The sequence below is a fragment of the Bidens hawaiensis genome, unplaced genomic scaffold (genome assembly GCF_021521415.1).
Source record: "Bidens hawaiensis isolate Kalapana, Puna unplaced genomic scaffold, B.hawaiensis_p1.1 tig00007050_1, whole genome shotgun sequence".
NCBI lineage: Eukaryota > Viridiplantae > Streptophyta > Magnoliopsida > Asterales > Asteraceae > Bidens > Bidens hawaiensis.
In genome coordinates, this window is record NW_027491486.1 from 166,443 (window position 1) to 180,044 (window position 13,602).

General features: G+C 34.9%; 1 protein-coding gene and 1 pseudogene across 1 annotated transcript; both read right to left on the reverse strand.

Moving 5' to 3' along the window:
* Positions 1-218: 218 nt before the first annotated feature.
* LOC143634484 (oleosin pseudogene) lies at positions 219-912 on the reverse strand (annotated as a pseudogene).
* Positions 913-13,084: 12,172 nt separating this feature from the next.
* LOC143634473 (LOB domain-containing protein 25-like) lies at positions 13,085-13,444 on the reverse strand. Its single transcript, XM_077102547.1, has one exon. The coding sequence runs from the start codon at positions 13,442-13,444 to the stop codon at positions 13,085-13,087; it is 360 nt and encodes a 119-aa protein (XP_076958662.1).
* Positions 13,445-13,602: the final 158 nt, after the last annotated feature.

The window sequence follows — 13,602 nt, forward strand, 5'->3', positions numbered from 1 at the left end:
TTATAGTTAAATGTATACTACCAATTAAATCGAGTTGAAAAGAGTACACCAACATCAAATGAAAATTGAGATTTTATTTATAAGAGTAAAAAACTTAAAACGGACACACAAAGTAACAAAACATAAACAACGACCATTACATACGACGACTCCATGAACATGAACAAAAGTACAAACACACATCAACACAAAGCTTAGACACCACCTAAGTCACATTATTATTCAACACCCTCTTTCAACTCCTAATCCTCAAGCCCTATCTTTCTTCCCACCTCCAACTTGAACATTAACACCAGACTGACCATGTGCCTGCCCATGCTCACCGACTTCATGACCCGCGCTCTGCATCTTCTGCCCGAATTCCTTAGTCTTCTGCCCGGTGTACTCACCCACATCATGAGCCGTGCTCTGAATCTTCTGCCCGAACTCCTTCGTCTTCTGCCCGGCATAATCACCCACATCTTGTATCGCCTCGGGCACCGACCCAGCCGACTGCCTCACCATGTTGAACAGGTACGATAGCGAGCTTAGCCCCGTCAGCCCCAACGTCCCGGACGTCAGAAAACCCGCAACGGCTAGCCCGATCGTTAGAACTGCCGGGACAATAATGGGGCTGAATATTATGAAAAGCGGAGTGGCGACGGCTAGCCCGATGAGTGTCCCGATGAAGGTGAGACCGGCTAAGCCGAGCAAGATCCCGCCCACGGGGAGCAAGGCTACTATGGCGAGTGTCTTGCTGGTTGACTGGCTTTGGCCTTGGTACTGAGTGTTGTAGTAACCACCGGGTCGATCAACAACGGTGGTGTAGTCAGGGCGGTATTGGGTTTGGGTGGTGAAATGAGGACGATCGTAAGCGACACCAGTAGCCATTGTGATCGTGATTGTGATTTTGATCTGCCGATTGAGGTGGTGGGAATGAGGTTAATAAAGAGGGTGGAGAGGATGTGTAAGGATGACACGTGTGGGATGACGTGGTTGTGAGGTTTTGCATGGACTACAAGTTTCATTGTCTTTTACTTCTAGAGTGTTCGGGAATGATTGCAATTCGGTGATTTTGATTTTAGTTTTCTTTATGTAAATAAGAATGTAGCTGATAATTTACATGACCAAAGTCTAGGTAACTAAATGCAGTTATTTAATGACCAAATGCAAACAAAATTTATACTAGGTACGTTTTTACCGGGAGCGTGGCGACAGTGCTGTCTCTGCCAAGTCTTATTACCTGTCGTGTTACGGATAATAAAAAAATACAAATTATCATCAAAGTCATATGAAGTCGGCTGGTGTCGGTTAGCTTTGCTTTAGTATTGACACTAAACCCAAATATTAAATTATATAGTAGATGCCTATATACTCGAATAGCTCAAGATACAAAAGGAAACCATATTTAAAACAATGTTATAGCACAGGTGCAGCAGCAACGAGTGGCACACTTAAAATAGAACGACATGACACGTGCAGGTACCACTACGTGACCTAAGGGCTTTGCGGCACCAATCACCATTATTTATCAATATAGGTAGCATACCCGACGCATTACGTTGGGCTGATAGTATTGGCACTTATATAACTTATTATAAAAAAAAACTTATTCAAAACAACACCTAGTTGGTTGGCGAAACACTCACAGTGAAGTAAATTCGATCTGTATTGGGATACGTCATGATTTCCTCAACACTAAAATAAAACAAATTAGCATATTTAAAAATAGTTCTGCATAAACCAAAGAGAAGGAGACACTCACATCACCATTGAGGGTCAAATAGTTCCGCAGACAACAAATTTCAAGTATCTAAGATCTTTTGTACAAAGCAATGGAGAAATAGACAGAGATGTAGCCCATTTGGTGTAGGCAGGCTTGTGTAGATAGAGAGCAGCCACTGGGGTATTGTGCAGCAAGAGATTCCTAGTTAAACAAAATGGGAAATTTTATAGGGTTGCCAATAGGGCTGCAATGTTATACATAACTAATTGTTAGGCCATCAAGAAAACACAAGCACATAATTTTGAGGTAGCAGAGATGAGGATGTTGAGATGGATGTGTGGGCACAATAGGTTGGATCGGATTAGAAACGAAGTCTTTAGGGAAAGATTAGGGGTAGCTAGCATTGTTGAAAAATTAGGGAAGGGAGGTTTGAAAGGTTTGGGCATGTGAAGAGGAGACACGAGTCTGCATCAGTTAGGGTGGTAGAAACCCTTGTTTTAGAGGGGAAGAGAAGTAGAGGTAGGCTAAAACTGACTTGGGATGAACGGATTAGGCATGATATGATAGAATAACACCTCTCTGAAGACATAGTCCAGGATAGGAGTTCGTGGAGACGTAGAATTAAGGTTAAGGACTTTTAATAGGGTATTTTGTGGTCTTAGCATTTGTCCAGGGGCCTAGAACTTACTATGTCGTAGGCCACGATATGTGTTTATTACTTATCTCTTTCTATGTATTTATATATATATATATATATATATATATATATATATATATATGGAAGGGATATTTTGAAAACAATGTTGAGTTTTAAGAACTTAAGAACTCAATTCTTGGTCACACATTTAATTAAATGAATTGTAATATGTGGTTGAGATAAATCTGACTAAAAAGTTAAAGTAAGAGAGAGAATAAAGATGTAAGTGATTGCACTAACTATTACGTCCGTTACACATGTGCAAAAAGTCGACTCGGTGTGTAAAATATTCTGTAATTTTTTTACGTAGATGTAACCTACATATATTACGTATGTATAAAAAAATCTCCCATGTATATAATTTTATAACCTTGTTGAGTTTTAAGAACTTAATAACTTCATTTTTTTACCACATATTTAATTAAATAGGTTAAATTATGTGGTTGAGATTAAATGTTATTAAAATTAAGTAGGAGAGAGAATAAAGATGTAAAGTAATTACACTAATTTAAACGTTCGTTACACCTATGTAATAAGTCGACTCGGTGCGTAAAAAATTCTGTAATTTTTTTACCTATATGTAACCTACATATATTACGTATGTGTAAAAAAAATTGTTACGTTGAGTTATTTCAAGTTCTTAAAACTCAAAGTGGTTCTCAAAAGAAATCTCTCATATATATATATATATATATATATATATATATATATAGGAGAGATTTCAAATGAGAACTTTGAGTTTTAAGAACTCGAAATAACTCAACGTAATAATTTTTTCTTTTAATTTTTTTTACAAATACGTAATATATGTAGGTTACATACACCTAAAAAAATTACAGAATTTTTTACGCACCGAGTCGACTTATTCCTTAGGTGTAACGAACGTTTAACTTTGTGTAATCACTGTGCATCTTTATTCTCTCTCCTACATTAATTTTTTAATCACATTTAATCTCAATCACATAATCTAATCTATTTAATTAAATGTGTGGTTAAGAATGAAGTTCTTAAGTTCTTAGAACTCAACAAAGCTCTCAAAATATACCTCTCATATATATACATAGTTATGGTTGTTTACTTTGTTTGGTGTGGAGCCGGGGGTCTCTCTGGAAGCAGCCTCTCTATCCTTAGGGATAGAGATAAGGTTTGTCTATATCCCACTCTTCTCAAACCCTACTAGTATCTTTGTTATGAATAGGATCTACTGGGTATGATTGTTGTTGCTGTAGCATATTTAAAAAAAATGTTGTCAAAAAAAAACACATAGCACACTGACGAGACTATATGTGGCACGAATCAACAGTGTCGACACTAAATAAAAAACAAATTATGTTAACTAAAAAAATTGTTTTTAATAAAAAAATAAATAAAAATAATATCTAAAACAAGGTCTAACCAGGTACCGTTAAGTAAACTAATGAGGTCATTGCGAAATCACTTTTCAATATCCTATCATGTCCTACTCTACTAATAAAAGAAAATGCGGAGGCTTATGTGTCAATCTTATATGCACTTCTAGCCTAATTTTCCCTCATAATTCATAATCTATTATCTAACTAGGTTATTAACCCGTGTACTACACGGGTGAAAATTAGTAAAATTATCAAGTAAACATATATGTTTATTTATTTAAAGATATATAAAAATTTGTGTTAATATGAACAGATGAATATATATATATATAGGGAGAGGATCAAGAGAAAACTCACATTTAGAGAGAAAACTTAAAAACTCCTAAAGAATTATTTTTAATTAAAAATAAAAAATATTTTCAAATTTCTGTTTTTGCCATTATTATTATATTTTCTTACCATTTGCTCGAAAAAAATAAAAAAATCAAAAAAAAAAATTTCTAGCAACATATAAGAATAATGATTTTTGTGACTAATAACAACATATAAGTCATTTCATTCTTCCTGCCATTATTCTACATCGACTAATAACATATAAGAATAATGATTTTTTGTGACTAATAACAACATATAAGAATAATGATTTTTGTAAAATAAAAGTCGATGTAGGATATGATTTTTGTGACTAATAACAACATATAAGAATAATGGAAAAAAAAAACTTTAAAAAAAATTAAAAAAAAAGTTAAAAATAGTTTTTTGGAGGTTTTTAGGAGTTTTTAGTTTTCTCTTTAAGAGTAGTTTTCACTGGATCTCACCCCTATATATATATATATATATATATATATATATATATATAAGTAAAATCAATTTCTAAGTAATCATAATTTTGAAGGGATGATTAATTTATATTATTAATATAATTATTAGTAAAATCAGATCTTATTACACTATAAATAATGTATTTCATAAATATTTAATAAAAATGAAAAATGGTTCAGAATTTTAAAATAATATTAATACAATACAAAAGAAACAAGTCGTCATCTTCATTCAAACCCCATAACTCATCCCAAGCCGAATGACCAAAATTTGATTGTTTTTCGTGCCATACTTTTGGAAAAAGAAAATAAACTTAGGGTTTTGATTCATAATAAAGAGACAAGTAAATGGATGGTTTAAATATCTTGACTGATACATGATTCGAATAACGACGGCGAAGGGGGGGGTGAAGCTAAATACAAAATAGAAAACGGTTAGGTGAAGGGAAGCATCTGTCAATTGGGGTGTGTGCTCGAAAAAGATCAAGGATAAGTCGGTATTTAAAAGGGTCTAAAGAAAACATGTGTTTTAAGGCTAATAATGATAATTATCAATCAGTTTCGTAAGATAGTTAAAACTTTTTATGGTGAACCGGCAATTTAGTTCATTCCAATTTAAATTTAAATGAATGCAATAATTATTATAATTATTCCTACAATTCAACTTTCTTTAATTATCTATAAATCGTAACCGCCTTATGTTTTTACTTGAATTTTCATTTAGTGATATAAATCACTTAGGTAGCGTTTGGTATGCAGGAATGACAGGAAGAATGAAATGATTCATTGCGTGAGAATGAAAAGATTGGTGTTTGGTAATTCAATGGAATGGAATCATCCATTACACATGGAATCTCATTCCTTCCCATCTCCCTTCTTTTTTTTCATTCCATGCTTCCTTCACCCTACTTTCTCAACAACACCACCACTAACAACCACAACCCCAACTACTATCGGCACCACCACCATCACCGTCGCCACCGCCGCCGCCACGACCTTACCACCACCGTCTCCGCCGCCACCACCACTGCCAACAACGTTGCCGTGACCTTCGCAACCATTGTCATCGCCGCTGCCTGACCATCACCACTACCACCATCACTATTGTTGCCTGACCACCACCACCGTACCATTGTCATCGCTATCAATGCTACCACCTCCAACCCTGCCGTCTGACTGCTGCCACCACCACCATCGCAAGCATTTTTGTCGTCGAAGCTACCACCGTCGCCATTGCAGGCTTTTTTTTTTTTTTTTTTTTTTTGAGATTGGAGTGTTTTTATTATTTCTATTTCATTACTATAATTTTTTTTTTTGGATACTAAACAACATAAAGTAAAAAATTCATTTTATTCACATAGGTTAACCAAACAAGATAAATGAATGCAATGATCCATTTCATTCCCTTGTTCATTCCATTCCCCCCCTTAATTCCATTACATCCAACCAACATACCCTTACTCTATAACAATCATCCAATATTACGAATAAGTTTCTGAATACAAAAATTATTGAATTTAACATAATTAAATTGTTAAATTTGCAAAACACATTTTCTAATTATTGGCTTATTTAACCACTTATTAGGATTTGAAAAGAATAATGATTTAAACCATTATTAACAATCTATATATTATATTATTACATCAAAAGCACAAGTTAAAATACCCTCTCATAAAAAAAATATTAAGTTCATAAAATTTGAAAAACGGTTTCACTATCTAAATACTCGTATAAAAACATTAAATTTTAGGGTATTCCAAAAATCAGAACGGGTCGCGTTTCGGGTGCAAAAATTGATGAATGTCACACTTTACAAAATCATACAATAAGAACATGAATTATCAATTATCAATTTTATCAATTATCTCATATAACTAACAAACGGGTCATGAAATGTTCGGATTAAATGGGTCATGGGTTATAAGATATACTAAATAGGTGCATTCAATAGGAGGTTTTTTTTTAATTTAATATAGAATTATTTTAATAGTAAGAAATTTTGAGGTTACAAATTATTTATGGAAAATAGTCAAGTTAACCAATAAGAAATGACCATGTGCCCAAAAAGGGTCTTACTTTAATATACTATATATAGATATAGATATAGATTTTTGAACTTGATTATTAAGTTATGGAATCGACCCTTTTGAGCTCTTGATTCGTTAATGAGGTTATAAGTTATTGGTTTCGTAAATGAGTTCGGATTAAGTTCTCATGCATATATATTTTAACAAGTTAACAATTATTTACGATCCTATATGTGTACACTTTCATACGAGCTTATAATTTTAACGGGTTCTTAAATGAGTCGGGTTCGGGTCTCGTTTATTTTGTTGTTGTTATTATTATTATTATTATTATTACATATTTACACTAATACCCCCTCCACCCGACTACTTATAAACAAACCCCCAAAACATTTCATCCTTCCTTCAGCTTACAGCCACCGCCGGTCCTCTGCTACCCGGCAACCATGGCAATGGCGATTAGGAACAGCCTAGCTGAGTCCTTGAAGCCCATCGAGCCGACCTGTTCCCTTCCATTCGACTCGACCTCAGTCGAGTCGATTTCTCCAAACCACTCAAGTTTAATTAGAGCCGAAACCCACCCCCTTCACTCGATTCGTTTCCTCAATCCACTCGAGATCTAATTCCAATCGAGTCCAACCATTGGGTCACGTACTCCAAGCTGCAACTTCGGATCGAGTCTCCTTTTTCTTCCCAATCGAGCCGAATAACCAGCCCAATACAGTCGACTAATTATCGAGTCGAGTGGGACTTTGAGTTTAGTTCTTTCGTTGGTCGACTCGAATGAGATCGAGCTGATTCGTACACTTGACTCCCATCGAGTCGAGTTATGCAGTCGAGCCGTTCACAGTTTGCTTCACTCAATTCGAGTTGAGCTACTAGTTTCTATCAGGTACCACTCAAGCCGTTTGATTCCTTGCTACCCCAAACCATTCGAACCTTAATCGATCCGAGCCAAAATGTGCTATCCTTAAGCCAATCGAACCAAGCATACTCTTTTTAAATCCAAACGTTTTGAACCGAACTTATATATATATATATATATATATATATATATATATTCATATTTATCTCTCTTTTTAATCAAATTTTAACTCACTTACATTGGTTCATTTAGGGTTCATTTGAGTCGGGTTTGGCTTGGTTCGTTTCGTTTGCAACTTACAAGGTTCATTTGTTCATCCATTATTATCTTAAGACAAGGACAATATGGAGATGAAAATGAAGATAAACCTAAATCTTAAAACATACCTTAATGATTATGATGGATTTGATCTTTGATTCTTTGGTAATTTTAAATAGCTTGATAAATCTTTGAATGGATTGGAGGAATGTTTGTGTACAGGAGGTGAGTACGTGTGTGTGTCTGATGGTGACGATGATGAAATAAGGATGATTAAGGTTTTAGGAAGGTTTATGTCCTTAAATACTCTAGGCTATAGGCTTAGGCCCGTAATCATCCTAAACCCATATACCTAAGCCCATAAATAATCCTAATCTTATCTTTTCATCTTATTATTATTTAAGCAATTTAAATAACAACACACGACAAATACATAAAGCTCGTCTTATTTATTAATTCGTAAAACGTGGATGTTACATGAGAACTGAAGAACAAGTTTATTCATCGTTAGAAAACGAATTAGAAAAACATTTTGAAGATAATGAAATGAGTAATAAATTGTTTGAGTTTGCTAGTATATTGGACCCATCGGTGAAACTTGCAATGGCTAAGTATGGTTGTGTAAAAATTGTAACTTGCTAAAAACGTACGGTTCGCTGAAGAGACAGAAGAAGAAATTGAAACAAGAGTGCGTGAAATGGTTGATGAAGTCAAATCTAAGATGCAATTACTTGTAAAAAAGTATGAAGTTTTAGACGATGTCGGATTAAGCATTCCAATTGCTAGCAGTGGGGATAAAGAATTATGATTGGTCAACATGAGAAGTTCTGGGGTGTTGTTGGCCATTCATCGATTAAGTAGAATTTCTTATGTTCTTGAAATATTAATTAACGCGTTCATTCATAGACTGACTTCATTGTCGTTTTCAACATTAAGGCCCCTAAACGTAATATAAGCATAGTTTATGTTGCCAAGTCTTAGGTCCCCGAAAAGCTTAGGTGGCCTAATGGTGGCCAGCGGCCCAAACCATTTGATCCGATATTTGATCGGCCCATACCTTGTTAACTAAATGTTTCACCCAATCTACCTATTCTAATAAAAGAAACTAATTGTGGATACGTGTCACTTTGTGGTTAAACCTCATAATCTTTTTCTCTCCTAAACTAATAACCCTGTCATAGTTCAGTAATTATTCATTTTCCTTTTACACTCCATTTATATTATATCTATAACATGATTAAATTATTCACTTTCCTTTAAACTCCATTTATATTATATCTATAACATGGTTTTGGTTGGAAGGGGATCATTTTGTGGGATCAGATACTCTTGATTTTGTGGTTTTTCTTGGTTGTCGGGTGATTACCAAGTGCATATTGATCGTTTTGAGTACTCATGTTTTCTGTTTAGGTTTTGGATGCTTCTATTTATGACTTTTGGTTCAACCCCGATCTTTAAGTTGCTCGGTTTCTCTTTGTTGTCTGTTCAATCAACGGATCAAATTAAAGCTGCTCTTTATTTGAGAATATCTCGTATGCATGAACCAGTAAGAATATATGCACACACGGAAACACACAAACCCCACGTAAAATCAACGGAGAAACAATAAAAACAAAAATAAAACCAAACCAAACTAAACTAGACTACACTAGCACTTTGCGCGTTGATTCCCCGGCAGCGACGCCATTTTTGATGTAGATGTCGTGCTCTATTAACAACCAGTATTTTAATCACTTAGGGGGTTTTTGGTTCACAGAATGTTTAGGAACTAGAATTGGAATTTGTATGGAATTGGAATTTGTATGGAATTGGAATTGGAATCTAGTGAATTCCTTTAAAATTCCATCACTTGTTTGGTTGGAAGTTTGCAAACGGAATTGGAATTAAAAAAAGTGTCTAAAAGACAAAAATGCCCATTCCAAAATCCAAATAACCCTAATCTGGTCTCCTTCTCTCCTCTCTGAAGCCGTCCAACCGTCACCACCAGCCACCACCGTCAGTCACCAGTCTCTCTCCCTTTATCTTATCTCATTTCAGTCTATGTGTCATAAGTTACTAGGTTCTGAAAAACCTAGATCTAAAATACGTGGTTCGTCCACCATCAGAAGATGCGAGCTTCAACCACCAATCTCCGACGCCCACCTGCAATCAGAATTGATGAAGGAAAAACAAGGGTTGCGATGCTTTAGATCTAGCCGGAAAAAAACGTAGGTGGTGGTGACCCATGTTTTCAGGCACGTCAGACAAAATGAAGGGTGCGGCGGTGCTAGTCAAGCAAATTTATTGCCTGAAAAATGTGGTTCAGATGTCGCCGGAGTTATGGTTGTTGATTGTGGCCGAAGAAATAATGGTGGTGGTGGAAGGAGTTTATGTTGGTGAATGGTGATACTGGAGATTAGGGAGTAGTGGGATATTTTGGTAATGTTGCAAACATTCCATTGCTTATTCAACTTTCCATCAATACATTGAAGGATTGTGAATTTCGTTAGTTGGAGGATTTAGATGGATTTGATTTCAATTCCAATTTCTTTTATTAGCCAACCAAACTAACTATGGAATGGAATTTAAATTCCAATTCCATTGAAATCCCATGAATTCCATCCAACCAAACAGCCCCTTAAATGCCTATAACTAGTAAGAGTAAGTAAAGTTGTTTACACAGGGTTTCACTGAAAAATGCAAGTTTGACTCATGACTCAAAGCTAATTAACTAGGCGGACAGACGATGTCAAGCAGTTTAGAATGATGATTTGAATGCAACACAATTACTTTTATGGTTTGTAAACGATTATGAGAAAAGAGTGATTCAATTCAGGTTCAGGTAATGCGATAACAAACTAATCACAGATTCTGTTAAGTTGATTGCGCACTAATTACTAGACCTAGTACTTTGGTTTTGATGCCAAACGAAACCATGTCCGAATTGTTGGCACAAATGAACGCAATCTACCCAATTACCAGTTTTATATTATGAAAACCAACTGAAATGCAATGACTAACGGTTATCGGATCAATGACAACCGAATAGTTGATGTAGGATTTAATAAACAAAAACACAAATTGTTTATACAATCAATCAATAAAGTAAAAACAAGATCAAATAGCATATTCAATCAAGTTCTTAATCATTAAGGCACACAAAATCCGATCATAATCAGTTTACACAAAACCCTATCCTGAAGTGATCACAAATGTATTTATCCTAACATCGGCATCACGATTAATTCGCTTATTTGATGAAAAGATGGAAGCATGGACTGATTTGACGAACTGAAAGCTCCGGGATGATGCAAAGTCGCCTTCACGTTCCTCTACTACTGCTGCAATCGAACATAGGTCTAATGGGGGCTGAAAACTGATTATAATACCAACTAGGGTTATTTTTCTCGTTTAGATCCTTTGCATATTGTAAAAGATTTTTCACCCTCTCTTCGCGTAGCACGAGCTAAGTAACTTCATATTCAGATTTTTCTCATCGAGAAACCCAAAATTCATATATTATGGGTCCCGTAACTCATTTTCTAGCCCGATATATGCCCGTTTTACTTCTAAATGTCCGCGAATCACTTCCGAACTCCACCAAACTTCAAAGCAAACATGTAAAAGGCTCCAATTAGTATCTTTAATGCTCACACACCTGAAATAAAAAAGCAAACTTGAAGTACCACAGTTCACACTAAAACTTAATAAAACATAACAGCTAACACATAAATACACGATTTAGACCTAACCATCACTTATTAGCTGGTAGGTCGTGAATTTGTTAGAAAAAGATAAATACAACTTTAGAATATTATATGTTTCTAAACTATGTCACTTTGATAATCATCCCATCATTAATATATGTTTGTTGTCGAGTTATGACTTGATCCTAGTGCTACCCCCTTCTGAGAAACAATGATGCATCTATTAATTAAATGAGAAGATGCTCTAAAAGCTGCATAATTTATCCTGGTCGAATAATTATCATACACTCTTCTTTTTGTGCTTTATTTAGTGTTGTTTTGGTGCAAATGGTATCAATCATTAATCCTAAAGTGTGAACACCCATGTGTCAATGTAAAGATCTATTCTTGCTTATTCCCAATTTAAGTGTTCTTTTTAACTATGGATCTTCGTTTCCATTGATCACTAATATGTTTGTTGTCGAGTTATGACTTGATCCTAGTGCTACCCCCTCCTGAGAGACAATGATGCGTCTATTAATTAAATGAGAAGATGCTCTAAAAGCTGCATAATTTATCCTGGTCGAATAATTATCATACACTCTTCTTTTTGTTCTTTCTTTAGTGTTGTTTTGGTGCAAATGGTATCAGTCGTTAATCCTAAAGTGTGAACTCCCATGTGTCAATGTAAAGATCTATTCTTGCTTATTCCCAATTTAAGTGTTCTTTTTAACTATGGATCTTCGTTTCCATTGATCACATTCAATATATGCCCAAAACACTTAATTATTGGTTTTTGAGGTAGGTCATTTTTTTTACTGAAAAGTCTTTACTAAAGAATTGAAATTCTTTACTTAAACTAACACTTTGATTGAAGAAAATCACATTTCAACGTCGAGATTTACACTAAAACAGAATAAAACGAATAATAAAAGTTTAATAAATTAGGAGAAAATTGGTGTACCTATCAGTGAGACTTTTTAATGACACGTGGAAAATACCTTATCGTATTCTATATATTCCGTATGAATCAGATCTTATATTTGTTTGAAGGTGACGTTTATACATTTTCAATGTTCCCGAAAAGTGCTCCCTTTGTCTCTCTTCTTATTACGGATTGTTAATGAATAAAATTAGTTTGGATTCAGTATGCAATCAAAAGAAGACATGAACCGCAAAATGAAGAAACTCAACCAATATGATATCATGGATGGATATGTCAGAAACGAATACATATGCGCCACAAAACCGCCATTTGCCTCCAGTGATATTCATTTGTTTAGTACTTATTGTGTGGGCGGCTTATAGTTACAGTTTTTATGGTTATTAATTAATGTGTCTTTTGAGCACGCATATTTGATAATTAGTATCTCGTACACACATAATACAAACAAAAATCATTGATAATATATTTTAGGTGGCGAGTGGCAACTCAATCATTCAAATTATACAAAACTAAGTTCGGTGAATCCAACAAGGAATTTCAATGTACAACATAGGATAATCTTAGTTAAAACAAATCACAGATGCGTCTTGCATATGTTCTCATACATTATTAATTTATTATTACATACCATGATCTTGCCTTATCCTCTTCTTCCCTTAAGGGGTCTGTTTCCATGAATAAGTACCATAATTAGGAAGCAACACATGAGAGTATTGTAGAGAGTTCCCTGAAATTTGTGGCATCATCAATGTATTAGGTCACTTGAAAACCGGATAAGATCTGCATGAGTTGCTTCTAGTTCTTTTTGTGATTGAAGAACTTGCCTTTGAAGCACAGTAATTGCCCCCACACATCCATAAACAGGGTCTTTTATACGCGCCTCAGCCTCATAGGCGAGAGAGTTGACAGCATCTTCTCTTTGATGAGCTGCGATCTCGTTGAGGAGTTTGCTAACATTGCTTGCCCCGAATATTTTGTGAACATTTACGAATTTCGTTGGATCTTCTGGAGGGAAATACGGTGAGAAAACACATCCTTGGGTGCATTTTCTTCTTAAGAACTTGCAGGCTGCACAAGCAGCATTAGGATGGGTTGAAGAAGCCATGTGCTTATGTGATGTGGGTCCACAATCTACGTATTAAGAATTTAAATTAAAGGTATTTCACTGATTTAAAATTATAAAGCATCCATATTAAAGTTTTCATAGAGAAATTAAGCTAACTAAGGGCACTTCTCGAATGAATTCAAGGTTTTTCAACGACA

Excerpts from the sequence above, each read along its gene's own strand:
- LOC143634473 (XM_077102547.1), bottom strand. The coding sequence starts at position 13,444 with ATGGCTTCTTCAACCCATCCTAATGCTGCTTGTGCAGCCTGCAAGTTC.